The 25,674-nt window shown below is 42.8% G+C and overlaps 1 protein-coding gene across 2 annotated transcripts in view; it reads left to right on the top strand.

The window, feature by feature from the left end:
- Nucleotides 1-25,674, top strand: part of spag9b (sperm associated antigen 9b) — a 68,233-nt gene that overhangs the window by 37,614 nt on the left and 4,945 nt on the right. For both annotated transcript variants that reach the window (XM_080789728.1, XM_080789729.1), the window contains 21 exons: nucleotides 674-965; nucleotides 1,899-1,992; nucleotides 5,223-5,347; nucleotides 5,946-6,003; nucleotides 6,899-7,051; nucleotides 7,744-7,801; nucleotides 8,363-8,493; nucleotides 10,921-10,977; nucleotides 12,845-13,036; nucleotides 15,345-15,471; nucleotides 16,334-16,423; nucleotides 17,085-17,246; nucleotides 17,734-17,905; nucleotides 18,626-18,868; nucleotides 20,892-21,051; nucleotides 21,158-21,286; nucleotides 21,626-21,706; nucleotides 22,396-22,463; nucleotides 22,947-23,095; nucleotides 24,052-24,223; nucleotides 25,250-25,363. In XM_080789728.1, the coding sequence (XP_080645854.1) occupies nucleotides 674-965; nucleotides 1,899-1,992; nucleotides 5,223-5,347; nucleotides 5,946-6,003; nucleotides 6,899-7,051; nucleotides 7,744-7,801; nucleotides 8,363-8,493; nucleotides 10,921-10,977; nucleotides 12,845-13,036; nucleotides 15,345-15,471; nucleotides 16,334-16,423; nucleotides 17,085-17,246; nucleotides 17,734-17,905; nucleotides 18,626-18,868; nucleotides 20,892-21,051; nucleotides 21,158-21,286; nucleotides 21,626-21,706; nucleotides 22,396-22,463; nucleotides 22,947-23,095; nucleotides 24,052-24,223; nucleotides 25,250-25,363 (2,827 nt within the window). The remainder of the gene's footprint in view (nucleotides 1-673; nucleotides 966-1,898; nucleotides 1,993-5,222; nucleotides 5,348-5,945; nucleotides 6,004-6,898; nucleotides 7,052-7,743; nucleotides 7,802-8,362; nucleotides 8,494-10,920; nucleotides 10,978-12,844; nucleotides 13,037-15,344; nucleotides 15,472-16,333; nucleotides 16,424-17,084; nucleotides 17,247-17,733; nucleotides 17,906-18,625; nucleotides 18,869-20,891; nucleotides 21,052-21,157; nucleotides 21,287-21,625; nucleotides 21,707-22,395; nucleotides 22,464-22,946; nucleotides 23,096-24,051; nucleotides 24,224-25,249; nucleotides 25,364-25,674) is intronic.

The raw sequence follows: 25,674 nt of genomic DNA on the forward strand, positions 1-25,674 counted from the left end.
AATCCTGTCTAAAGGTATTGCCCATCTACATCTACCTCCCCGGCACAGCACTAGTTTATTGGCTCATATCTCCAAGTCAAAATCTACAGTCATACTGTATCCTTGCATTGGGCACAGTGTGCGCTAACCTACTTGGTTCTGCTGTCAAAGCTGATTCTGAGGAAGACACATTTCTACATTAGAGGCTCTGGTTTATACTGGCCTTTTTCTCCTTTTTGGTCTTCTTTTATTTTAGAGTAGCCAATTATTGTGACCCCTTTTTTTCCTCACAATTGTCACGCCATTGAAGTCCCCCTCCCTCACATTTCTGTGTTGCCACATGCTGTTGTACTCTCCCGGCTCAGTGAGGAGACCCCACCGGGAGGATGCAGCGCCTCCATCCTATGCCTCCGTCCCATTCAACCCCTCCCCCACTGACAGCCCACCCCAGTCCGTAGGCTTTCCTTCCCCGGTTGTAACTTGGCCAAACCGGATGTACAGTACCACGCTGGATTCGAACCCGTTTGGTTGCATGTAGTGTTGTGTTTTCGGGAACCTCTCACAGTGTCTTGTTGTTTCGGGGGTTGGAGCACATCTCGCACGATATTGACGCAGATATAACCGTCCAACTTCGTAGCTGGCTAAACTTTTAACCGTTCTTGCTGCTGTCGTCTTTTCTCAACCCAACCTAAAGGATGAAATGTCCGGCACAAGCCGAGGAGGCAACCGGTCCAGTCGGGGAAGCGTCTCGCGGAGTGGGACCCCCATGTCCTCACAGCAGGGGGGAGGGTCCAAGTCCAACAACGCGCGCAGTGGCAGCACCTCGTTGTCGGAGGAGGACACGGAACGGCAAGCGGGGGACGGACTGAACAGGAACCTGGACCGTAGCAACGGGAAGCCAGAGAACAGCAAGGACATCTCGGGGGTGCAAGATGGCCGGGAGTGGCAGCAGGGTGGCCGCGGCCAGGACTCCACAGCCCTCACAGGTGACACTCGTTGCTAGTAATTGCTAATAGTTGATTTCCTCGACTAAAACTATGAAGAAAAATGTTCGTTGACTACCTTTTTTTCACTGACGGAAACTAAATGAAAACTAAGCTATGGTGACTAAAACTAAGACTAAATGTCTTGGTAATTTCTTTCAACAAATAAAAACTAGGCTAAAATGTTAGGAATGGACTAGTGGACAAGAGATCAAAGAAGTAATTTTACACTCTGTTGCATCATGCTGAAAATAGCTGATCTACAAGCTCACAACACGTCGCAGCATGACACGTTGTGAGCTTGTAGATCGGCTATTTTAAAAATCTGCCATTACGACGGCATCAAGGCCCACCAAAATACATTTTAGTTGATTGACTAAATCAACTGTAGAGTTAGTCGACTAAAGTCTTATGATATTTAGTTGACTGAAACTAGACTAACACTAAAACATTCCAGGTGGCTAAAATGTGACTTAAAACTCAATGAAAACTATCAAAAGACTGACTAAAACTAAAATCAAAATTTGCTGTCAAAAACAACACTGCTGTGTGTTTACTCTTTTATGTCATAATTGTGGGGTTTATTTAAGAGAAGCTGTCAATGCCACCATTTATTATTTGTCAAACTCAGTTTTTAAATAATGCTTCTGTGAAAAAAAACAATAAACAAAGTTATATAAAAAAAAAAACACTCCTGTGATGATGAGGGTGTGGTGGCTTAAACAGTCATTTCAAAAGTTAACTAAGCAAAAAATTGCAGACCTACAAGCTCATAGCTACGAGCTTGTAGGTCTGCTATTTTTTGAAAAATCGTGAAAATGCGGCACATAATATTCTTTCAGAAGACTTTTTTATTTTATTTCGACGTCAGGCCTAAATGGGTATAAAGAATTTTGAGAATCTGACGGTATGTTGTCTCTTCATCGGTCTCGCCAGATGGAACGGACAACCTGGAGAAGTCGGAGGTACAGGCCATCATCGAGTCAACGCCTGAGCTGGACATGGACCTCAGTAGCTGCCAAGGAACCAGGTAGGGACTGATCGTTGACCTTTTACCTATTCATTGACATTTGCATTGTCTTTTATATTAGTCCTTAATTTATTTAATTTATTTCATACGGTACACATAAAAGTCGGTACACATAATGGTCAAGTGATCAAGACGGATCTGTCTCATTTCCCCTGTCCATCTTTCCGTCCATCCCTGTGTCTGTGTGTCTGTGATCAGCTAGTTTCTAACACACGTTGGCTTCCATGCTACAAACACACAAACAAAGCTGTCCATAGGAGGGGCTAGTGCCCCTCAAAAAGGGTTGTTGTAGATGTTTGACCACTTTTTCTTAATCATTGTTTCACTGCTTTTTAGTGTGTACACACACACAGACACGTGCACATACACCCGGGCTGCGTCCGAATTCATTCCCTATGCCCCATATACAGTAGTGCACTACTTTGGGGTTCCGCCATTTTGTTATAGTGTCCGAATATGTAGTGAGCATTTTTGCACCCTAACGTAGTGGACTGATGTATCCCACAATGCACCGGGAATTGTAGGGAGCATCCGATGGTCACTACAAAAACACAGCGAAGCAAATCTGCCCCATAATGCATTGCGCAAGCTCGCTCTTGAGCGCACATGCACGCGTTTGCACACGTGCGCTGCTTCTGCATGCATGCGCTCATTACGCTCCAACTCAGAAGAGGCAGAAGTTGAACCAGCGAAAGAAATCAACAAAAATGTACTTTTTAAACTTTCGTTTTCCCCTCTTTTCTTCCCTGGCGGATCTCGAAGCTACAGATCTCGAGACAAATTATCTGTGCATTTATTTGAAATTGTTTTATTTTATTTATAATAAATCTACTCATTTGCAATAGTATTACTAATCTGATTCATTGTATCACCCAGGCCCAGCGCATGGCGTTAGGAGAGGATAATAAAACATATGTTTTATTAATATTCATTAATTCCTGCCATGAAAAAATATGCTATCTAACATTATTTCATTGAATTGCGATAAATGCATTAAAACTTCATTGCGTAGGCAGTCATTTATTGGACTGCTGTTTCTGTTAACACCAAACGTCCATATTGTGAGCAGAGCTTGTAGATCGGCTACTGTTGGTAATTCTTTACCAAAAGTACCCAAGTAAAATTATAAGCTCACAACACGGACGTCGCGCGTTGCTTATAGATCGGCTATTTTTGCCGTATGCCCCCGCACCAGGATTAGCGGGGGTTCATGTGGTTAATCAATCATGCTGCTGATACTTTCATATATTGTCAAGGTTGTGCACTGTTTTCATATTGCTGGATAATGGATATAGCCTAATATTAATTTATTGATAATAATCATAGGCCCATTGTTATTTTAAAATAACCTTTTTATCATAGATATATAGGCCTAAATGCCTGCAAACATATTTTCATTAACCTATTTTTTCTTTATTCATTCATGAATTTAAAAATAACTTTACAAACTGTCCTTGCAGGGAGGTGACAGCCTGCAGTCACTTATTTGATACAGTCTGTTCCTAGCGGAAATTCAGCAGCAGCTGAAGACAGAAAAGAAAAAAAAACTTACAATACATATAACACCACAGACGTACAAAAAATAAAAAACAGAAAAAAATACAACAGGCATCGACATTGCGTTTCAAAATGTTGACAATTGTCTCTCATTCCCCTATACCCTTAAATATTGTCCATTTATACCATTTTGTCCTCCATTTTTTCTTCTTGTAGCCTCAGACGGTGTGTTAGTTTCTCCATAAAATGAATCTCCTGAATCAAGTCCTCCCATTGTCCCTGTGTTGGAGGTTCCATCTGTCCCCATTTTCTTGTGATAGCTTTCTTTGCTGCCGCCAGTAAAATGTTTACCAAATATCTATCCTCTCCTCGAATCTTACCCCCCATCAAGTTAGCAGCAGCGTTTTGATTGGTTTCTTGTAGTCAGTTGATTCTTCATATCCAAATGAGTGAAACGGCCGGGATGATTTGTTTATTTTTCAAACAGTTCTTTATGAGGCGATCTGAAAAAAAACAAATGGGGATTTCATGCAAATAAAAAGTACATGAACCCGCGGAACTACAGCGCCCTCTACCGATATTGACGTCAGAGTCTGTGCTCCCTATACAGGGAGTATTGTCCGAAATCATCACTATAGAGTCCACTAGAGTCTGGATCCTCGTATGTTGGATAGGGAGTAGGGAACAACCCTAGCAATTCGGATGCAGCCCGGGACTCACGCGCGTGCGGCCGAGCACACACACACAAACACATTCAAAAATTCATTCATTCACACACTTGTGTGAAGTGTCTCTATGACCTCTAGCTTTTGCACTCAATATGACCTCCATTAAAGTGTCGACAAGCCCTGCTCTTTTTGAGTTTTCTGGAGCATCTACTCTACATGACAAAGAGGACACCGTTTACAGCTGTTCTCATAAAGCCTGACTGAAGTCATTGACCTGTTGTTGTCAAACCAGCATGTTTACTCAGGTAAAACTTTGTAGAAAATGTCGAGCTTAATGCACAACATTGCATTGCAACATACATCTTTTAGATCAAGTATTGTCATAACAGATATTCAATGCAACGTAAACACACAAATGGTAAATGGTGCATTTATACAGCGCCTTTATCCAAGGCACATTACAATGATTGTGCATTACATTCACCCGTTCACATACACATTCATACACGGATGGCGGCGGGAAACATGCAACATTATGTTAATAATAATAATAATAATAATAATGATAGACACACACACAGGTCAGGGAGCAGGGCTAATAAGACACCCCCCCAAGACATACAAGAAAGGGAAGCGAGGGGATGGAGGGGGGGGGGGGGGGGGGGATCATCAAGGCAGGAAAGAAGAAAGTGTGAGCGCTTTTAGCACAGAAAGCGTTCAGACAATTTTCGAAGCTTGTTGGGTTTCACGTATCTTATTTACTGGCTGTACAGCTGTACAACCAAAGGGTCTCTTTTCTCAGGTACACATAGTATACCTGAGATAATATATCTGATCCGTGAGTGAGCATAGCAGCCACTGTGTACTGTGCATTATACAGTATATGCACAAGGACATTATTCAAGGTGCAACGTTATTCACGGTGTAACATGACTCAAGGTGCGTACTGTATAGTGGTTCAATTAAGGAAGAACTAAAGTCCAAGTCATGTAGTCCTGGTGTGATCCACAGTATTCCCCTGTAATGCATCTCTTTGTTTTGCATTCCTTCCTTTCATTCCGCCAGCACACCAACTAAAGGAGGTCTGGAGAACGTGGTGTTTGACCGGAACACAGAGTCCCTGTTTGAGGAGCTGTCCTCGCAAGGGAATGACCTCATAACAGACATGGACGAAGGCGCCGACCTCTTGGGTAGGAATCCCTCCCTCTTTACATGTTTCCGTGTTAAGACGTAGGTCGTAGGCTAAAGTAGTAAACATAAACAGTCAAGCTTTTGACCACTCTAGTACTTTGGTGCGCGGCAATATGTTCAGAAATACTCTCAATAGCCACGTTGAAAGTGGTTAAACACAATTATTTCCACCAGAATCCAATGCAGTTTTACCAACATAGAGATGACTGTTGTTTCTCTTATTTCTAACCGATGGATACACCTTACAGATGTGTTCAAGTAGATTAGCAGGGTTTCAGATGTGCTGCAAAGGTTGTTGCGTTGTATGAAATTAGCGACGTTGCAACTTGCCAGTGAAACTATTAGTTTATATAAATATTTGTCTTATTATAAACCCTCTCTAACTTGCATCGTCTCTCATGCATGACTATCAGACTACAGCTTACTAGGTAAGAACAGAAATGACTGCTGACTGACACAAGTTTCACTTTACCCCTGTGTTTATTCTATTCTGTTTTCTGTACATGCAACTGTATAAGATTTTCATATGTTTATTCTGTTTTCTGTACATGCAACAGTATGATAAGATTTTGATGTGTATTTCTAATATCATTTTAGGCATGGGCCGCGAGGTGGAACACCTCATCCAGGAGAATGCGCAGCTTCTCGAGACCAAGTATGTACAACAACAAATGCACACGTAAATGTGTTGTCAACAATTATGATTGGGTTCCAATTATAATTTGTGAAGCTTGATTATCAAGTCTAATTATAAGGATAAACTGCAGTGCTGCCAACACTCACAGCACTAATACTCGTATTAGTGCTACACACCGGGAGCATGTACAGTATTTTGTGCAATCATTTAGCATCTATTTAAACTGTTTGTTTAATTAATGAGTGCATCCACACAATATTATGTGGTGAATGGCAATAAAGCAACGTACCGTAATTATTTTTCAAAATGAGGTTGATTTTTACAGCGAAAAGCATCAACCTTTTAATATTTGTTAATTTGTTTATTTGGATCCCCATTAGCTACTACCTTAGTAGCAGCTACTCTTCCTGGGGTCCACACATAAAATACATTACAATTACATCATATGAAATACATTTTACAAGACTGTGAGAAAAACTGTTAAAAGAATAAAATACAACTAATACATTAATTAATAAATATAACATCGCAACCATGAATGCAATTTCAGTTTGAGTAGCCTACCGTTACAGTATGAAAGATTTTAAACGGTGTTCAATGACCATCATCAAAAGCAAGTGACATGAGATATTTCTTTAACTTTTTTTTAAACTGACTTACTTGTTGCCTGTCAATGATTTGTGATGGAAGACAATAATATATGAATGAAGCATCACCTGATCTCTCCCAGAGATGGGCATTGAAAACTAGTGCTCATTCCATAGTGTACATCAGAGTACTGGAAACATTATGGTGGTTGGTTTCATTCAGTACAATAACAGTTATGGAACAATACCGCCACCTTCTGTTCAGAACGGTTCTCTCTCTCTCTCTCATTGGTTTCTTCTTTGTGCATCTTCCTCCTTGTGTCCAGAAACGCGCTGAACGTGGTGAAGAACGACCTGATCGCGCGGGTGGACGAGCTGACCTGCGAGGCGGAGGTTCTCCGAGGGGAGCTGGAGGCCGTCACTCAGGCCAAGACCAGACTGGAGGAGAAGACCAAAGAGATGGAGGACGAGCTGAAGAAGTGAGTCAGGCGTCTTAAACCCCATTTTGGCCAGACCTCAGAATTTAAGGATAGCACCATGCCACTTTATTTATTTATTTATAGGTTGTGCGTGGTGTTGGTGACTTTTAACTTGTCCATTATGAATTGCACGTCATCATACTACTGGGGCTCTTTTTAAATGTTTGTCCATGTTTGGTTTTAGTTATTAGCTTGTGTTTTTAAATAGGCTCTGTGTTTTATGTTGCACTGCCAATAACTGAGGGGAAACAATATTTCATGTTATTTTGTATGCAAGTACATAGGAAAAATGACAAATAAAATGATTATGATTCTGATTTTAAAAAAAATCTTCTAAATCCTCCAGAAATAAATATTTTCACTATTTTTCAATAGCTAAATTATAACAATGTTTAAAACACCAAAAGGTTTCTTTCTTTTAACAAAAAAATAAAAAATATTCTCCTTTTTTTATTTCATGACGAAATCAAACATACATTAGAAAACAAATGTTTAAGAAGTAGTGAAAATAGCAGATCTACAAGCTCACAATGCGGTGCAAAGCCACGTGTTGTGATGAGCTTGTAGAGCAGGGAGAATGTACAATCTCTGTTTTGAGTCACAGGCTAAAATGTTTGAATGTCACCATACAGTAGTTACACGTGAATGCTCACTGCGTACGACTCTGAATCCCTGTTGCTTTTCCACAACAGGCTGCGAGCAGAACTGGAAGAGACCAAACACAAAGTCAAGACCGACGGTGAAGACGATGTGAGTTTGTGATCATGTGCAGAGTGCAGACATACGCCATGACGCACTCATGGTGTGCTTTCATACTTGAACCAAAAGACACACACACACACACACACACACACAACCAAAAATAGCCCATCAACAAGCTTTTTTTTGTGAGCTTGTAGATTGCCTATTTCTGTCGAAAGGTCGCCTATTTTTGCCAAATATTCACGTATTGTGACATTCCCAGAAGCCACAGAATAAGGACGGAAGTGGTTAACCCATTTTAGGCGGGAACCCCTTTTGGTGTTAGCATTACGTTATGCTTTAGTTTAGCTATTGAAAAATAGCAGATCTACAAGCTCATAGCCACCGAGTGGCGCGCTACGAGCTTGTAGGTCTGCTGTTTTTGAACCACTGACATAGAAACAGCTTTTTATAGAATCTGATCTCAGGTCAGAAACATAGCTTTTTCAGAAGACTGTCGGCGTGTAGAAGACATCTTTAGAATCTGATCTCAGGTCAGAATGGGTTATAATAACCAGCCCAGTCAGTGGGTCACACTGACCGCGTATCCTCACTTTGTGCCGCCTCCAGAGTGACGTGCCCACCGCCCAGAGGAAGCGCTTCACCAGGGTGGAGATGGCCCGCGTGCTGATGGAGAGGAACCAGTACAAGGAGCGGCTGATGGAGCTGCAGGAAGCCGTGCGCTGGACGGAGATGATACGGTGAGGACATTGTGTGGCATGTCTTTAGATAGCATTTTATGTAGTGGTTCCCAAAGTGGGGTCCGGGCGGGGTACCCCCAAGGGTACTTGAGGGAGTTCCAGGGGGGGGGGGGGAACCCAGCTAAATGATAATTTGGAACCAAATGGACCCTTATGGGTCTGTAACTCAGAGAGTGTTTATTTTTATTTATTTATTTATTTATTTGACAGGTACAAAGCTCATGTCAGTTTTCACATGGCCAGAGTCAGCCAAAGCTAAATTTCATCTGTAGTCCCTGCGCAGGCTCTTAAAAAATTAATGATAAAAGAAAGACACCATGCGTTGATGCCATGTGTGCATATGTGCAAGCACCCAACACTATGTCCATACAAAAACACAGTACAATACAGATAAAAGAAAGACAGAGTGTGTAGTGTGCCAGCACACAACACCATGCGTTGATGCCATGTGTGCATATGTGCAACCACCCAACACTATGGCCCTCATTTATCAACCATGCGACATATACCATTTCCGGCAAAGCTTGAAATTGAACTTGACAAAGCTCGGGAGCTGTCTTACGCTTGTTTTTCTGTCGTAGAACGTCGGAGCAGCATTGTTTGACCAGCTGAGAGGCTGCCAAAGGCATCGAAACATATGTATTCACTCCTAAAATGTTAATATAAAACTGTATGTATATGGGCTACATGTAAGAAAAAGAAAAGAAAAAAGGAATAGACCTACAAGATGTGTCTTTGTGTCATATTAAATTTGTAGGAGCTTTCCAACTTTACAATTAAAATCGCACTTGATTTAAGCCATTTAAACAGTGTTTTGCATGAGCGCATACATGCGAGGATTTGGGCTGTCTGTGCTGGAATATTTCCATGACGTTCGAAAGTATAGCCTATAGTGCAGTGCTATGCGGAGAGTCCCAACATGCATGGGTAGCCTATATACTGTAGCCTAATCTACAGCAGGCCAATGTCTTTCTGGAGTTACGGTATGTGCAATATCCTCCTCGTTTAATAAACCCGACGCGTCGCTCGAATGCCAAATGTACCGTGCCAGCGCAAGTGGGAACCGCATCAGAGATGTAGGCTACCCAGCCAGCCCAGTGAGCCCACGTTGCGTGTGCGTGCGTGCGTCTGTGTGTGTATGAGAGAGCTGGGGCAGCAAGTCCATGTAACCATGGTTTCAGGACGTATTCCAGGACGTTCATGTCGCAAAAACGAGCGCGTGCCCGATAGATTTCAGCCGTCACATTTATTAACGTCAGACGAAATTAAGGAAGGATCAGCTGTTTGCGATCACTTTATAAATGCCGTGGCGACGTGGGTGTACTACGAAGCCTGCACTCGAATCTGTGGCAGATTTTACAATCGATTGATAAATGAGGGCCTATGTCCATACACAAATACAATACAATACAGGAACAGATCAACATGGGACAGAACAGAACAACTGCAAAGTGAAGTGAGAAATGACCCTGGTGATGAATACTAAATAGTGCTGATAGTTACTCATGATTACAGATTTGAATTGTTTTTAGCCACCTTTTCAGGTTGAATTTGAAGGTCAGATAACAAATGTACACTCTCAGAGTTAAATTAGCATTGATTTTACAATATAAATTGGGGGTCCCAGAGATAAAAAGGCCATTAAATGGGGGTCCGTAGACTAATGCATGTCAAACTGGGGGTCCTTGAAAGTAAACGGGTTAAAAATCACTGCTAGCCTTAAAAATCTGCTCTTATGGGGGTCCCTGGCATGTCTTTTCAAATGGGGGTCTGCGGGGCTAATGAGTGTACATTTGGGGGTCCTTGAGATGAAACAGTTTGTGAACCACTGGTCTATAGTATATACTCATAGTTTCAGATATTCTACTGTTGGACAGATGTTAGGTTCTTATCTTATTTCTTGATGACTATTTTTCATGTATTTGATGTGTTATCATGTTCTTGCTTACTGTAAATCGCTCTGGATTAAGAGTGTCTGCTAAATGCCTAAATTGTAAATTGTGGTCAAGTCCAGATTCACCTTTACAAATTTAATTTGACGATTAATTGTCACACAGATAATTGTGATTAACGTTATAATTGTGTTTTTTGCATTGAACATTTTAGAACGTTACAATTTGTATTTCTGACTGTTTGCCGACGCAATTAATCATTTTTATCTTTACAAAATAATTTACAAAATAGTGGAAATAATTGATCTACAAGCTATTTCTGCTATTTTAAAAAAATGTTTGAAAATGTATGGACATTTTTCAACATGGAAATGATTGACGATTATGCAAAGATAATTGCGATTATCTAAAGAAAAACAAGATTAGTCAATTATGTAATAATTGTGACAGGCCTAGATTCGCCACCACTGTTCGTTCTTTGCCGAGTTGTCTCTCTTTAGAGTAGAGGATAATGTGGTTGTCATCCCTCTGTCAGGGCGTCAAAGGAGAACCCAGCTCTCAGCGACAAGAAGAAATCCAGCCTCTGGCAATTGTAAGCTCCATAACCCCTTTCTTTAATTCATTTGACATCATTTCTGTACTACAGTCAACCATTTACTGCGTGTGGTTAATGTTTTTATTTTGTATTTCTACCTTTCTCTTTTATTTCATGTGTGTTCTGTTTGATTTCTCCAGGATGTAGGTAAATCTTTGACATGCTAGTGGTGTCTGCCTTGACTGGCTTCTCATCTCATCTTGACAGCAAACTCGTAACAAAGGAGAGCCAGCCAGAGAATGGCTTTCTTCTTGCACGTGTCAAATTGAGTTTTTGTTCCTTTTTGTTGAGTTTGCCGAGTTCAAAGACATCAAGCATAGTCAAAGATCGCAATGGGGGAAACCCTGAATGCAATTCATCAAAGGCAAAGTCTTTATGGTGATTATGCCGATGGTGAAAAATCATGAATCTCAGCCATTCCCTGCTGTTGGCTCTCCTCTTGTCGAGTTTCTTCATGAGTGACTTTGGCGTGGGTTGAACAATTGACAACATTTGGTGCAGGTTTATATGCAAAGTGATTTGCTGCGTGTGGGGTATACGTTGGAGAGAAGATAAGTGATTTAAAATCTTTGTTCTCTCCTGCCTGTTTTTTCTGTGTCCCCCTATATTTTTGCCTGGTGTTGTGATGTCTTGTGTGCAGAAGGTATGTCATGTTGCAAGAGCCGGTAGAACTGGGAGGGAACAGAGAGATGGGCGGGGGAAAAAAAATAGGGACCGTAAATGGTCAGACATTACATGAAAACTACTGAAAGATGACAGAAATTTACACGAACACTGCCAAATATACCGTATGTGTTTTTGAGGTGAAACAACAAGACGGATAATGTATGAAACTGAATGAGCCGTTTTGAGAAGCGTGCTAAAGCACAGTTCCGTATCTATCTGTGCAGCTTGCTGTAGAGATTTGAACTCGGGGCTCCCACATGAAAGTCCAATATCTTGACCTAGACCAAAGGGATAGACCCTATGGACCAGGGAGATGTTAGTCTTTTCAGGGAGAGGCTCTGAGCCACTCTGCTACAGAGACGTGGGTGGGGGAAATCACGTGCCGTAGTCAGGTCAGCCTGTTTATGTTCCATGTTGTTAACTAACCGCCCCGATCAGTGTACTCCATTAACCCTGCACATCCTGCTCTCCACCACTCACTGGCTGAGTGGAGGAGGCGCGCTCTCAGACTGTGGGTTGGCTTCAGTTGGCCTGATGCATTATTGAGCATTTTTGGATGGGATCGCCGCCTTCCGTCTGGTGGAAAATGGACTATTATGCACACACGCCATTTCGGAAAGAACTTTAGTGCCCCTTCCCTACTTCTTTCACAGCTGTTACCGGCGCTGATACTATACTAATGAAGGCTCTGTTCCATTCTGGTCAAACAGTGTCTGGGTGCTGCTATTGTGCAATATTGGCTCACTGGAAACACTCTGCAACCCCAGTGGGTCTCCGAAAGGGTTCCAAACGCCCGGGTGTGTAACTCCTGAGATTCCATTTGGTTCCATTTGTGCACTCTCAGAGTTATATGGGGGGTCCTTGAAATTAAAACGTTTGAGAACCTTAATTAGCATCATCGGTAACACCTGTGAAAGGAGTAGGGAAGTGGAAGCCTGGAAGTAGGACGAGTCATTCTGTCACTGTGTGCATATTCATATTATAGTCCATTCAGACTCGGCATGGTGTGTCTCGGCGGGAGTCCCGACCCATCACGTCCGTTACCCCCCTCGACTGTGTGTAAACCCAACCGTCTGCTGCTACTGCTTCGTGTGTCCACCCTTCTATACGTGTCTCTGTGTGTGTGTGTGTGTGTGCTCTTCTCCCTCTACCCCGTCCCTCCTCTGCTGCTGCCGCCCCCCCATCCTCACATCTCCAGTTTCAGCCGTCTGTTCAGCTCGTCGGGCGGCGTGGCCAAGAGGCCGGGGGCGTCGGGGTCTGAGAGCCCCGGCGTCAACGTCAAGTACAACGCGCCCACCTCCCAGATCCAGCCGTCGGTGAAGAGGAGGAGCAGCGCTCTGCAGCAGCTGCCCAGCGACAAGAGCAAGGCCTTCGAGTTCCTCAACGAGGAGTACGTTTGTACGAATGAATGAATGAATGAATGTCCTTCGCGTGATGTTTTTAACCCATTCTGACCTGAGATCAGATTCATACGAGGTTTCCACTGGGACACACACTGGTCTGATTAAACCATTCTGACCTGAGAACAGATTCTAAAAATGTCACAGTCGTTCTTCGATTTTTCAAAAATAGCAGACCTACAAGCTCGTAGCGCGCCACTCGGTGGCGCGCTATGAGCTTGTAGATCTGCTATTTTTCAATAGCTAAAGCATGACATGATGCTAAACACCAAAATGGGTTCCCGGTCAGAATGGGTTAACCTCTTTGGCCCACCCCGTCTTTTTAAGTCGCGGAGCAATTTGTATAGGTCGCGAGTAAATAACATATATTTTTATTTCAATATGTTTCGTCAATTAAAAACAATTCCAACGTTTTTTCAAATTCTTTCATAAATAAATAAAAATCTAATCATTTCCATAAATACATTTAAAAAAAAAAAAAGGTTTTAGAAATCAAAATGGCAGATCTACAAGCTCACAACACGATCTGCTATTGTCACTACGTTTGGTTCCTGGGTAAACGTTTAATTTCCTGTTTTTTGGTCTTGAACTAAAACGTTTGGGAACCACTGCTTTAGCCTGTACGTTTAGTTAGTAGTGAACTAGCTATGTGTAATAATCAGAGCAATGTGCCATTTAATATTATTAATATTCAATCTAAATCACGCAAGGGCTTGAAAACTTACAAGATCAGCTCATTGCCCCTGATTACAAATGCTGTACATTTTCCACAATCGGCTTCAGTGGTTTGGTCAGTGTGTATCAAAACACTTACCTCTTGCTGCCACTTGAGGGCGCCAATGTATGTTTTGTGAAGTGTGAACAGTACATTGCAGCAATGATGTTGCTTTCCCCCCAGTGGTCAAATGTAAGGCCAATCATCTCCCTACAGTACTGTCTGACACTTGACAGTAACATTTACATTTGGAATATAATTTGACAACCACATTCAATCCATAACAAGAAAATAGTATGTAAAGCTTCAATCTATTACTTTTATGGCCTTTACCCACCATTAACCCATTTTGGGTGGAACTGGGAACCCCTTTTGGTGCTTCAAGCATTATGTTATATTTTAGCTATTGAAAAATAGCAGATCTATATAGATATAGATATATCGAGAACCACAGATATAGAAACATGAGGTATTTCAGAAAACTGTCAGGATTTAGAAGATTTTTTTTAAAACCATAAATGGGTTAAAACCTTAAAACACAAAGGGGTTCCCGTCCTGAATGAATGAATATGCATTAACATACTCTACCATGCAGATTGGTCAAAATATCATTTCAATTCACACAAAAACGGTTGTGTATTGCAGCTTCACTATTTTCTGATCTGCTGGCTGTAGTACAGTAAGATGTGAGTCCGTCCGTCCGTCCGTCCGTCCGTCCAACCATTGCCCCAGGCCAGCTATATGGGCATATAGCATGGTTGGATGGAGCTCAGCCATGAATAACTAACGACCCATCTAGATGACACGCCAACATAACCACGTAAATCTATACTAAGGCCTTTACGACGAATAGAGATCGGAGCAAAGGGCAAATGGGGCTGAGAGGAGTTGCGTCCCACAGCCCTCACACGGCATCGTAAAGGTTAACGGTGGAGAATCCCGGTTGGGGAATTCCCCGGCGGGAAAGCTGACAACCCAGAGGGTTTTTAAGCTGTGATATTAAATCATTCAGAACGGGAACCCCTTTTGGTGTTTTAAGCATTATGTTATACTTTAGATATTGGAAAATAGCAGATCTACAAGCTCATAGCACACCACCGAGTGCCGCTCTATGAGCTTGTAGATCTGCTATTTTTTTTAAATCGTTAAAATGTGCCTCAAATCTTTGAATATATATTCTTTCAGAGCGACATTTTTCGCTCTGAAAGGGGGGGGGGGGGTCGGTAGCATATTACATATATATTTTTGGGGTCCTTGACATCAATGAAAAGAATAGAATACACCCGCAACCTGGTATTTGCTTCGGTCCCTCCGGACCTTCTTCAGTCCTTGACATGAAATATTGAGAACCACTGATATAGAGGAGATCTTGAATAAACAACAAGATGGCCGCACACACCAATAGCCAGAGTACCAATATTTATTAGGACAGCAGGTAAGACAGGAATATCCTGACCTTAATAACCATAACCACTGATATAGAAACATGAGGTTTTTCTGAAAATTGTCATGATTCTGTAGAATATATTAAAAAAAAAAAAAAAATCCGACATCTAAACCCAAGCGTCTGTTCCTCCTCCCAGGGCGGCGGAGAGTCCGGTGTCCAGGAGGGAGCAGAAGAGGGTGCAGTACCAGCAGGTCAAAGCCCATGTCCAGAAGGAGGACGGCAGGGTGCAGGCCTACGGCTGGAGCCTGCCCAAGAAGTATAAAGTACGGAGACATGAGACACCACAGCATCTATGACACCCACACTAGGGCTTTAACCCATTCTGACCTGAGATCAGATTCATACGAGGTTTCCACTGGACACACACACTGGTCTGATTAACCCATTCTGACCTGAGATCAGATTCTAAAAATGTCAGTCGTTCTTCGATTTTTCAAAAATAGCAGACCTACAAGCTCGTTAAACAACTAGTCGATCAGTAAACTAGGCAACTAGTCAGCTAGTAAAAATCACTAGAAGTGAAACCCACACCTTATTGCAGTTGTTCACAACCTGTGGGTCGGGGGGTCCCCGGATGACAGTGAAGTGACCATTTAAGCACTTTTAATACCTAAAAAAAAAAAGAAAGAAAAGACAAAAAAACATTCATCTGCATCAATAGTAATCAACAAACTACCGGTATACTATAAAAACTGGTGAAACATTGGGTCAAATTGTCAAATAATATAAGAAAGAGAAAAACAAAGCCGATCTACCAGCTTGTAGATCTGCCGTTTTCACCATATTTAAAAAATAAACCCTAAATGTAATACCTCAACTCCTGCAATTCGTATGACTCCTGGTGCACAAGACCTGGTGCACCAGGCAAGGCAAGGCCATACCTGCAATACCGGTAGTTGTATTCAGGTATGGCCTTGCATTATTACATTATTCTACAGACCGGCTAATGGAACACTTTAATTATTCAGTCCACTCATACGCAGTTATAGTATTGGTGTTTACTTGTGTCTCCTATTTTGCTACTTTCCTTTTCCTTTGGAAAGTGGCATTTGGACGTAGTATGTTGTCGTAAAGCATCATACGGTTAAGAACACATTCATCTTTAATGATTCATTGATTTGCCAGGTGCCCAACGGACCGTCGGAGAACAAGATGAAGAATCTGCCAGTTCCTGTGTTCCTCCGACCGCTGGATGAGAAAGATGCTTCTATGAAGGTATCGGTGCTTTTGTTTTTAATTGCACATAGTGGTCTATAACAGTGAATAGTGTATGGTAGTGTATCGTGGCTCTCGTCAGCGTGCGTGTTGTGTGTTATTGCAAACCTAATGTGTTGTGTCGTGTGCGCAGCTTGTTATATCCAACTTCTCAGTGTTGTTCTGTAGTACAGCTGTTGGTACCGTATCGTGTGAACATATTTTTACATTGTATTGTGGTCTTTGATATTTATGCATTTGTAACTCTGAAAGCGTACCAGCTAGCTCAGTGGCCTTGTGGTTAGACTAGTGTCCGCCCTGAGACTGGAACGTCGGGGGTTCGATCCCCGGCTGGGTCCTACCAAAGACTCTGTTAAAATGGGACCCATTGCCTCCCTGCACTCAGCATCAAGGGTTGCATTGGGTGTTAAGTCCCTGTGACATACTAGCGTCATGTCCAGGGGGTGTACTTGTACATCAAGCTGCCTCACGCCAAAGAAACGGGAGATTGGCTCTTGCCTTATGGGCCTCATGGCTCGGCAAGGCTTACTTACTCTGAAAGTGTACAAATGTTAACCGAATGGTTAACCATTTCGGTTACATTTGTACACTCTCAGAGTTAAATGAACACTCCGGAGTATACATTGTGGCTTTGAGTTCGATGTGTGTCTGTGTGTCTCAGCTTTGGTGTGCGGCGGGTGTGAACCTCTCGGGAGGTAAGACCAGAGACGGAGGCTCCATCGTGGGAGCCAGCGTGTTCTACAGTGACGTGGCAGGGCCAGAGAGCCCCAGGTGGAGGACTGGGTCCCAGAGCAGTCTGGACAAACTGGACCAGGAACTTACGGTATGCACGGCCAGCGCACATTCACTCATTCAGACACACACACACACACATAATGAAAGTGACTGCAAAACAGTAGTATTTAACGCATTCAGGACGGGAACCCCTTTTGGTGTTTTAAGGATAATGTTATACTTTAGCTATTGAAAAATAGCAGATCTACAGGTCTGCTATTTTTGAAAAATCGTGTAAATGTAGCGCAAATCCTTGAATATATATATATATACCGGTATATATAATGTGTATATATATATATTCTTTCAGAGCGAACATTTTTAACTCAAATATTTGCTTCTGGGGGGTCCCAGGAACAACATATTTTCAAATGGGGGTTTCGGGCAGCCAAATACATATATTTTTTGGGGCGTTTGAGAACGACGGATTTTTCAGAAAACTGTCGTGATTTTTTTTGAAGACATTTTTGTAGAATCGTCGTCGGATCTACAATGGGTTCAATAAATCATAATATCATGTGTGCGTGTTTGTTCAGGAGCAGCAGAAGGAGCTGCGTCAGCAGGACGAGCTGTCGTCCCTGGTGTGGATCTGCACCAGCACCAAGGCCACCACTAAAGTCGTCGTCATCGACGCCAACCAGCCCGGAAACATGCTGGAGAACTTCTTTGTGTGCAACGCCCACATACTGTGCATCGCCACTGTACCAGGTCAGCGCACACACACACACACACACGCACACTGTATTGTGTATATAGCGATATAGTAACGGCATCGAAAAATCGTTTCCAAGTTTCAAGAATCGGAAGTATATCAAAATGCAAACGGCAACATATCGTATAGTTTGGCTATGTATTGTATCGTATCTTTTTGCGATACAAATAAACGGTATGAATAAAGTATAAGTAAAAATATGAATTAAGCCCCATTTGATTGCCAAAATAGTGGATCTACAAGCTCACGCCGTGTTGCGAGCTTGTACAGTAAATCCACTAAAAGAGAAAATTCACTTATAATGAGTAAACCGGCCGGCTGTGGCTCAGGAGGTATAGAGCAGGTTGTCCAATGATCCCTGGGTCGGCGGTTCGAATCCCGGGTCCTCCTGTCCACATGTCGAAGTGTCCTTGGGCAAAGACACTGAACCCTATACATTGCCTCCAATGAGTCGGTCGGTGTGAGCTTGCCACCATTGGTGTGTGAATGTGGCAAGTGAGGACGCTGACGTCGACTGTTCACCGCTTCACCTCCAAATGTATGAATGAATGAACCATTCAAAAGCGCAATAAAAATTAAATTCATTATAAAACTAATTTTTGTTGTGGAAAGAACTGAATTTGAGGTTAAAAATGTAAACGCCTCGAATGGCGCCCTATATGTATTCCAGCCACACTGCTAATGAACTGGCATGTTGTCTGTCTGTCGTCATTCAGGTGCCAGAGAGACGGACTACCCGGCCGGTGAGGAGGTGTCTCAACCGGAGGAGGAGGCCGGAGGACCGGTGGGAGTGGGAGACGATGGCGGTGGCTCGCCGGAGCCCCCCGGCTCAGCCAATGGCAGCCCAGCGAGCGGCGAGGGGCTGCTCATGGGAATCACCGTGGTTGGCTGTACCGCCGAGGGGCTCGCGGCCGCTCCTCAGAGAGAGGGCAGTCCGGTCGGAGCGGACGCACTAACAGGTAACGCCTTGGTTTATACTTAACCCATTCTGACCTGAGATCAGATTCATACGAGGTTTCCCACTGGACACACACTGGTTTGATTAACCCATTCTGACCTGAGATCAGATTTTTAAAATGTCAGTCGTTCTTCGATTTTTCAAAAATAGCAGACCTACAAGCTCGTAGCGCGCCACCGAGTGGCGCGCTATGAGCTTGTAGATCTGCTATTTTTCAATAGCTAAAGCATAACATGATGCTAACACCAAAACGGGTTCCCGGTCAGAATGGGTTAAGAGACGAGGGGCGGCGGTGGCTCAGGGGTAGAGTAGCCGGATGGAAACCGTAAGGTTGCCAGTTCGAACCCGGGCTCCCCCAGAGTTAGTGTCGAAGTGTCCTTGAGCAAGACACTAGGGACTTTAAGCAACGACTGTTTCAGGACGGCGACGCTATGCGGAAGTACGGCTTCTCTGACGCCGTCGCAGTCAAAATCGTTAAGCCATGGTTATTATTGTACACCCCGTCGTGCGTCAGCTAACTTGCCGATATTGGTTCACTCTTACATGCGCTGGACATGATCAGCAGTGGAAAGAGGAAGGTGCTGGAGCAATCTGTGTTATTCTAAAACCGTTTTAATAAACATGGTTAATATGACATATGATGGTATTAGTGTTATTTCTTCATTCAGAGCATGCCAACACAATGCACAGCATAAGAGAGGCGATGGAGCAATCTGTGTAAATGTATGACGGCTATAATTTCAATAAACATGGTTATGACGTTGTAGACACTACGTGTAAGTGTAGGTTCTGCCGTAGTAGAAAGGGCTGCGACGGAGAGCAGGTTTATGTATCGAGCACTGATCCATTTCCGGTTGCCGTATCCGACGGCCGTAGCCGTCGTTGCTTAAAGTCGCTATTGAATTGCATGGTTTCCGCCGCCATCGGTGTATGAATGTGTGCGTGAATGGGTGAATGTAATGCACAACCTATGTAAAACGCCTTGGATAAAAGCGCTATATAAATGCACCATTTACCAAGAGAAGGTTACGGCTTACATTCCTAATAAAATAGCAGATCTACGAGCTCACAACGAATCTCCTGTGAACATGTACAGTACATGGTTATTTTCAGTGCGCAAACACCAGTGTGCAACCAAATATGAATTGGGGATAAGAAATGTAGATTTATTCTACCTCAGGAAATTACTTTGATACAGTTGCCAAGAAATGCAGTTGGGGAAATAGAAAGCACAACAAAGAGAAGAAAATATAGCTCTATAGTATGCTCTAAAACATAAAGAATACAAATCACAAGAATCATTCATTTTTTGATTGTTTTTCTCTGGAGTCTTCCATAGATTGAATAGTCTTTGATCATAATGCAATTTACTTCTGTTCTGTTTCCCCCTACCATAAGCCCTCGGTGAATTGAATTGAATGGGGCATTGGGTTTTAGTGCTAATACGCTTATTTCCATCGCTCAAAAATCTTTTTTATATATCCTCTCTTCATAATGTAAATAGTAGCCCAAGTGGCACACTTTACTACTTATTTAGATGGAAATAAGCGAATTAGCACCAAAACCCAACCCCCAAAAATGAGGGCTTTTCTAGTAGGGGAAATAGCCAATAATGCGCTTTTGCACAAAATAACACCTGGACCTCTTTGTAACGTAACGACTACAAATAAAGCTAAGAAAGCCTTCTAGTCCGAAGTTCTCCTTCAAACCACTGCACTTAGTTTACCCTAAGGCTCTGTACTTGTACTTGCTCTGTACCTCTATTGTAATTACCATTATTATAATTATACATTTTTATCAAAATAGTATCGAAACAGCCAATATCTGCGAGTTACAACGTGACGCGCTGTTGAGCTTGTAGATCTGCTATTTGCGCCAAATGTTGGCCGCCAGAATAGGGACGCTGCAGCCAGGGTTCACGTGCGTCATGTAATTCCAAGCATTGTGTGACCTGTCCCGCAGCAGAGTCCAGAGCTGTAGGGTTCACGTGCGTCATGTCATTCCAAGCATTGTGTGTCCCGCAGCGGAGTCCAGGCCGGCGGAGCAGGCGACCGAAGCAACCGAGGCCAGTGGCGGACCCGCTGTCGACCACAGAGGAGGTCAGAGGGGCGTCTACACTGAGCACGTGTTCACCGACCCGCTGGGGGCCCAGCCCGCCGAGAACTCGGGCAACTACACGCAGAGGTACACACAAACACTCGCACACACACACAATTAGAGATGTCCGATATTGACTTGATTTTTGCCGATAATGGTCAAACTCCTCATTTCCAATGTTTTGCTGGTCCAGGGAGTGTGACCTGTTAAAGGATGGGGTCAGTTCCAGCCCCGTCCCAGAGGAACAAGACCTGATGAGAGAAGAGGCTCAGAAGATGAGCAGCGTGCTGCCCACCATGTGGTTGGGGGCACAGAACGGATGGTAAGAAGCTCTTTTGTTTGTAATCGCCCTGTTCGCCCCTGCATGCTGGAAATAGCTGATCTACAAGCTTACAAAATGTGAGCATGTACTGTAGATCCTCTATTTTAAGAGTGCAACACCCTATAGTGCAACCAACCTTGTCTTTTACTTCTACTGTATCTCTTCTCCCTTAGTCCCTCCCTAACATTTCAGTCTAGTTTTTAGTTGTTGGTGAAATGTGTCAATGTATCAAGTCTCAGTTGTAGTCCCCATAGCTTTAGTTTTTATTAGGTTTTCATCGGTGGAAAAAGGTAGTGGAGTTTAATGGACGAAGTGACTCCTTGTCTGTCTCATTTCCAGTGTGTACGTGCACTCCTCTGTGGCTCAGTGGAAGAAGTGTCTCCATTCTATTAAGCTGAAGGACTCCGTTCTCGGCATAGTGTAAGTACAGTCCGACAGGTCCCATTCCCAGGTAGACTTTTATTCCCTGCAACAACAAGTTCCACACTTGCTTGCTACATATTGTTGCCGATGGGCAGAAAGCTTGCGTCTTCATATTTCAACTTGATTTTTTTATTAACCCATTTAGGCCCGACGTCGAAATAAAAAAAATGTCTCCTAAATCGTTTTCTAAGTTTTCTGAAATACCTCATGTTTTTCTATCAGTGCTCAATATTTCATGTCAAGGACCCCCAGAATTATGTGTATTTGGCTGCCGACCCCCATCTGAAAATATGTAGTTCCAGGGACCCCTCAGAAGCAAAGATTTGAGTTTAAAAACTCGCTCTGAAAGAATATATATTATATACAATGATTTCAGGCACATTTTCACAATCTTTCAAAAATAGCAGACCTACAAATTCATAGCTAAAGTATAACAATGCTTAAAACACCAAAAGTGTCCTAGTTTGTCATGCAAACGTCTCGCAAACGTAGCAAAAATGGCCGATCTTCAAGCTGTGGCTTTACAAATATTGAACCAATGGAAAGTATTAACAAGAAGAGTGTGAGTGTGACTAAATAATAACTGAATTGCATCCATTAGACATCAAGGTTTCTGCCCAACGGAGACGATGTGATAGTATCCTCTTTGTGCAGAGTAGACCTTCAGCTATTCTCTCTCCCAACAGGCATGTGAAAGGCCGGGTGCTGGTGGCTCTTTCTGACGGCACGTTGGCCATCTTCAACAGAGGATTAGGTGAGGCTGCACACTGACCGTGACTCACTTTTGTCATTATGGGCTTTCAATCTTCCAATTGACCGCTTAATAATAAGCCCTATTTATTTTACTTGGGCTTTAAAAAACGAAGAGGCAATTTACAACGCTTTCAACATCTCGCAGTATGTCGTGAATGATGAGACATCTTTTAACCTTGTATTTTGGCTATTTGTTTGAAAAATAAAATGTTCAAAAAAGGTGCTGGAGCCACAAAGGGAACGTGAGAAAAAAATAGAGGGAAGCTCCTCACACTCAGATCTGCGCACAATCGATTTATTTAGCAAGCTTTCGGTCTACTGACCTTCTTCAGGCTATTTGTTTGAAGAAACACTGAATCTGACATACCCAAAATTAGAATGCCCAGGTTCAAAATGGTTAAAGTAAGCTGTTGCGCGTCGAATTGTCGATGCAGGCAAAAAATGGGGTCAAACTGTTTTTCTCTTATTTATTATTTGATTTCAGACGGTCAGTGGGACCTGACCAACTACCACCTGTTAGACTTGGGTCGACCCCATCACTCCATCCGCTGCATCACGGTAGTGCACGATAAAGTGTGGTGTGGCTACAGGAACAAGATCTATGTGGTGCAGCCCAAAGCCATGAAAATAGAGGTACGTACCGTACTGTATGTACACTCATATGATGTCTCCCAGCGTAGGGACATGATACCGCCTGGGATTTTTTGCGCCAGAAGCGTTGTAATCACTTAAATGGACCCTTATGGGTCTGTAACTCTGAGAGTGTACAAATGTTCCATTGGTACCCTCTCAGAGTTAAATCAACACATTGTGTACCAACACAACACTTTCAAAATAGTAACCCAGGGTGCCCACTTTTTACTTTTTTTTTCTTCTTTTTTCTGCTAAGACGTCCACAGACGTCTTGGGCACTACATAGCTGGATTTCCCAGGACGTCTGTGGACGTTTTGGCCACACAACCTGATTTTACAATATAAATTGAGGGTCCCAGAGATAAAAATGCCATTAAATGGGGATCCGTAGACACTAATGTCAAACTGGGGGTCCTTGAAATTAAACGGGTTGAGAGTCACTGCTAGAGCCGTAAAAAAAAGTCTTCTCTTATGGGGGTCCCTGGCAAACCTTTCCAATTGGGGGTCCGCAGGGCTAATTACTAATTAGTGTCAACTTGGGGGTCCTTGACATGAAAAGGTTTGGGAACCACTGCTCCATGTTCCCCACCAAGGACGTGCACACATAGACATCAAAGGGGGCTTCAGCCCCTGCCCTTTTACCCGTCTGTAAAACAACTGCCCTCTCCAGACCACGGATGTCAGCATTTACTATAGTGGAAGAAATGCAAATTCCACTCGGAAGGCAGCATTCAGGAGAATAATTTGTAGTCTCCTGAACTTGGGATGCACCATTTTGCGTTGAACAAATTTGTTTCGAAACCCATGTCGTACACCACCCATCTCCACTAGCTAAAGAGTGCTGGGTTGCTATTTTTTTTATTCAAAAGTGGCCCTCTTACGGGATTCCAGCCCCTGCCTCTCTAACGCTCTCTGCACGTTCCCCCGTTCCCCACTCTGTCCTCCGTCGTCCGCAGAAGTCTTTTGACGCCCACCCCCGCAAGGAGAGCCAGGTCCGGCAGCTGGCCTGGGACGGAGACGGCATCTGGGTGTCCATCCGACTGGACTCCACGCTCCGGCTGTTCCACGCCCACACCCACCAGCACCTCCAGGACGTAGACATTGAGCCCTACGTCAGCAAGATGCTGGGTGAGTTGAGTGGAGGTCCTTGCCAGATCAGTGGGAAATGAGATCCGTCTTTCCTTTTGCTATCGACAACTCGAATTCTAATTGATTTTGTTACTGTATATATACCACTTAAAGGACAACTTTAGTTTTTCTCAACCAAGGTTCATGTTTTAGGTTGTTATTGGAGAAAGTAAAAGATGAGTGTTATTTTTTTTTTCTTCATTTGCTGCTTTCTTTCGTTTTAGGGATTTTAGCTCTTTTTGACAGGGGGGCGGGGGCATTCAAGCATGGGTCTAAATATGTATTTGTTTACAAAATATTATGGCGATTTATTTATTTATTATTTACTATAGTCCTACTAGACCCCAGGAAATTACATCCGGCCACAGAAGATTACAGGATCTACTGAATGTGAAGGAGGCCTACTGGGGGGAAGCCACACTGTGTGTGTCATAGGCTCAATATGCAGTTTGACACATTCAGTAGATCTCGTGATCTTTTGTGGCCAGATGTGATTTCTTGGGGTCTAGTAGGACTATAGTAAATAATAAATCGCCATAATATTTTGTAAAGAAATACATATTTAGCCCCATGCTCGAATGCCCCTGCCCCCCTGTCAAAAACAGCTAAAATCCCTGAAACTAAATAAAGCAGCAAATGAAAAAAAAAAATAACACTCATCTTTTACTCTAATAATAACCTAAAACATGAACCTTGGTTGAAAAAAACTAAAGTTGTCCTTTTAAGCCCTGTTTTATACTTCATCATGGGGTTGTGTGCATTCTTTTCTATAATTTTTGTTGTCTATTATTACAAATATATATATTATTTAATTAATTCCATAAAAATTGATTCAATCTAATTGGTTCCATTAACTGTTGCACCCCTACCTTTAATAATTGTCTCCGTCTTCTGTGAATGAAACGCAGAAGAATAATTATTATTGAAGAAGATGGCTGTGAATAACTGTGGGGAATTCTTGACAAAGAACATTTCTGCCAATGGTTGTGATAATAATATACATTATACGGGTATCATGTATTTCAGGTACGGGGAAGCTGGGCTTCTCGTTCGTGCGGATCACGGCTCTCATGGTGTCCTGTAAACGCCTGTGGGTCGGCACCGGGAACGGAGTCATCATCTCTATTCCCCTGACAGACAGTGAGTACCATCATGGCATGAACTCACTAATTGCTGCACGTTGAACATTACAGTAGGGAACAGCTCAACATTCTGGGGCTCTCGAAATTCGCCTTGACATCTTATAGTTTGCTGTAGAGAGTTCTTAGATCATTGCTTCATTTAGTCTTTTTCTTTTCTTGCTGCTGCTGTACTGCTACTGATAAAATGTGCCCTAGTGTCTTCTTTTTTAGTGTGTGCCCAGATCTCTGCTTCTCTATCTAAGGTCTTTTCTTTAGTCTCTATTCGTGTAGTGCTCTAAAACCTTTGTTGCATTTAGATTATTTGCACTG

Source organism: Protomyctophum bolini (genome assembly GCF_963924005.1).
Source record: "Protomyctophum bolini genome assembly, chromosome: 18".
Lineage (NCBI taxonomy): Eukaryota > Metazoa > Chordata > Actinopteri > Myctophiformes > Myctophidae > Protomyctophum > Protomyctophum bolini.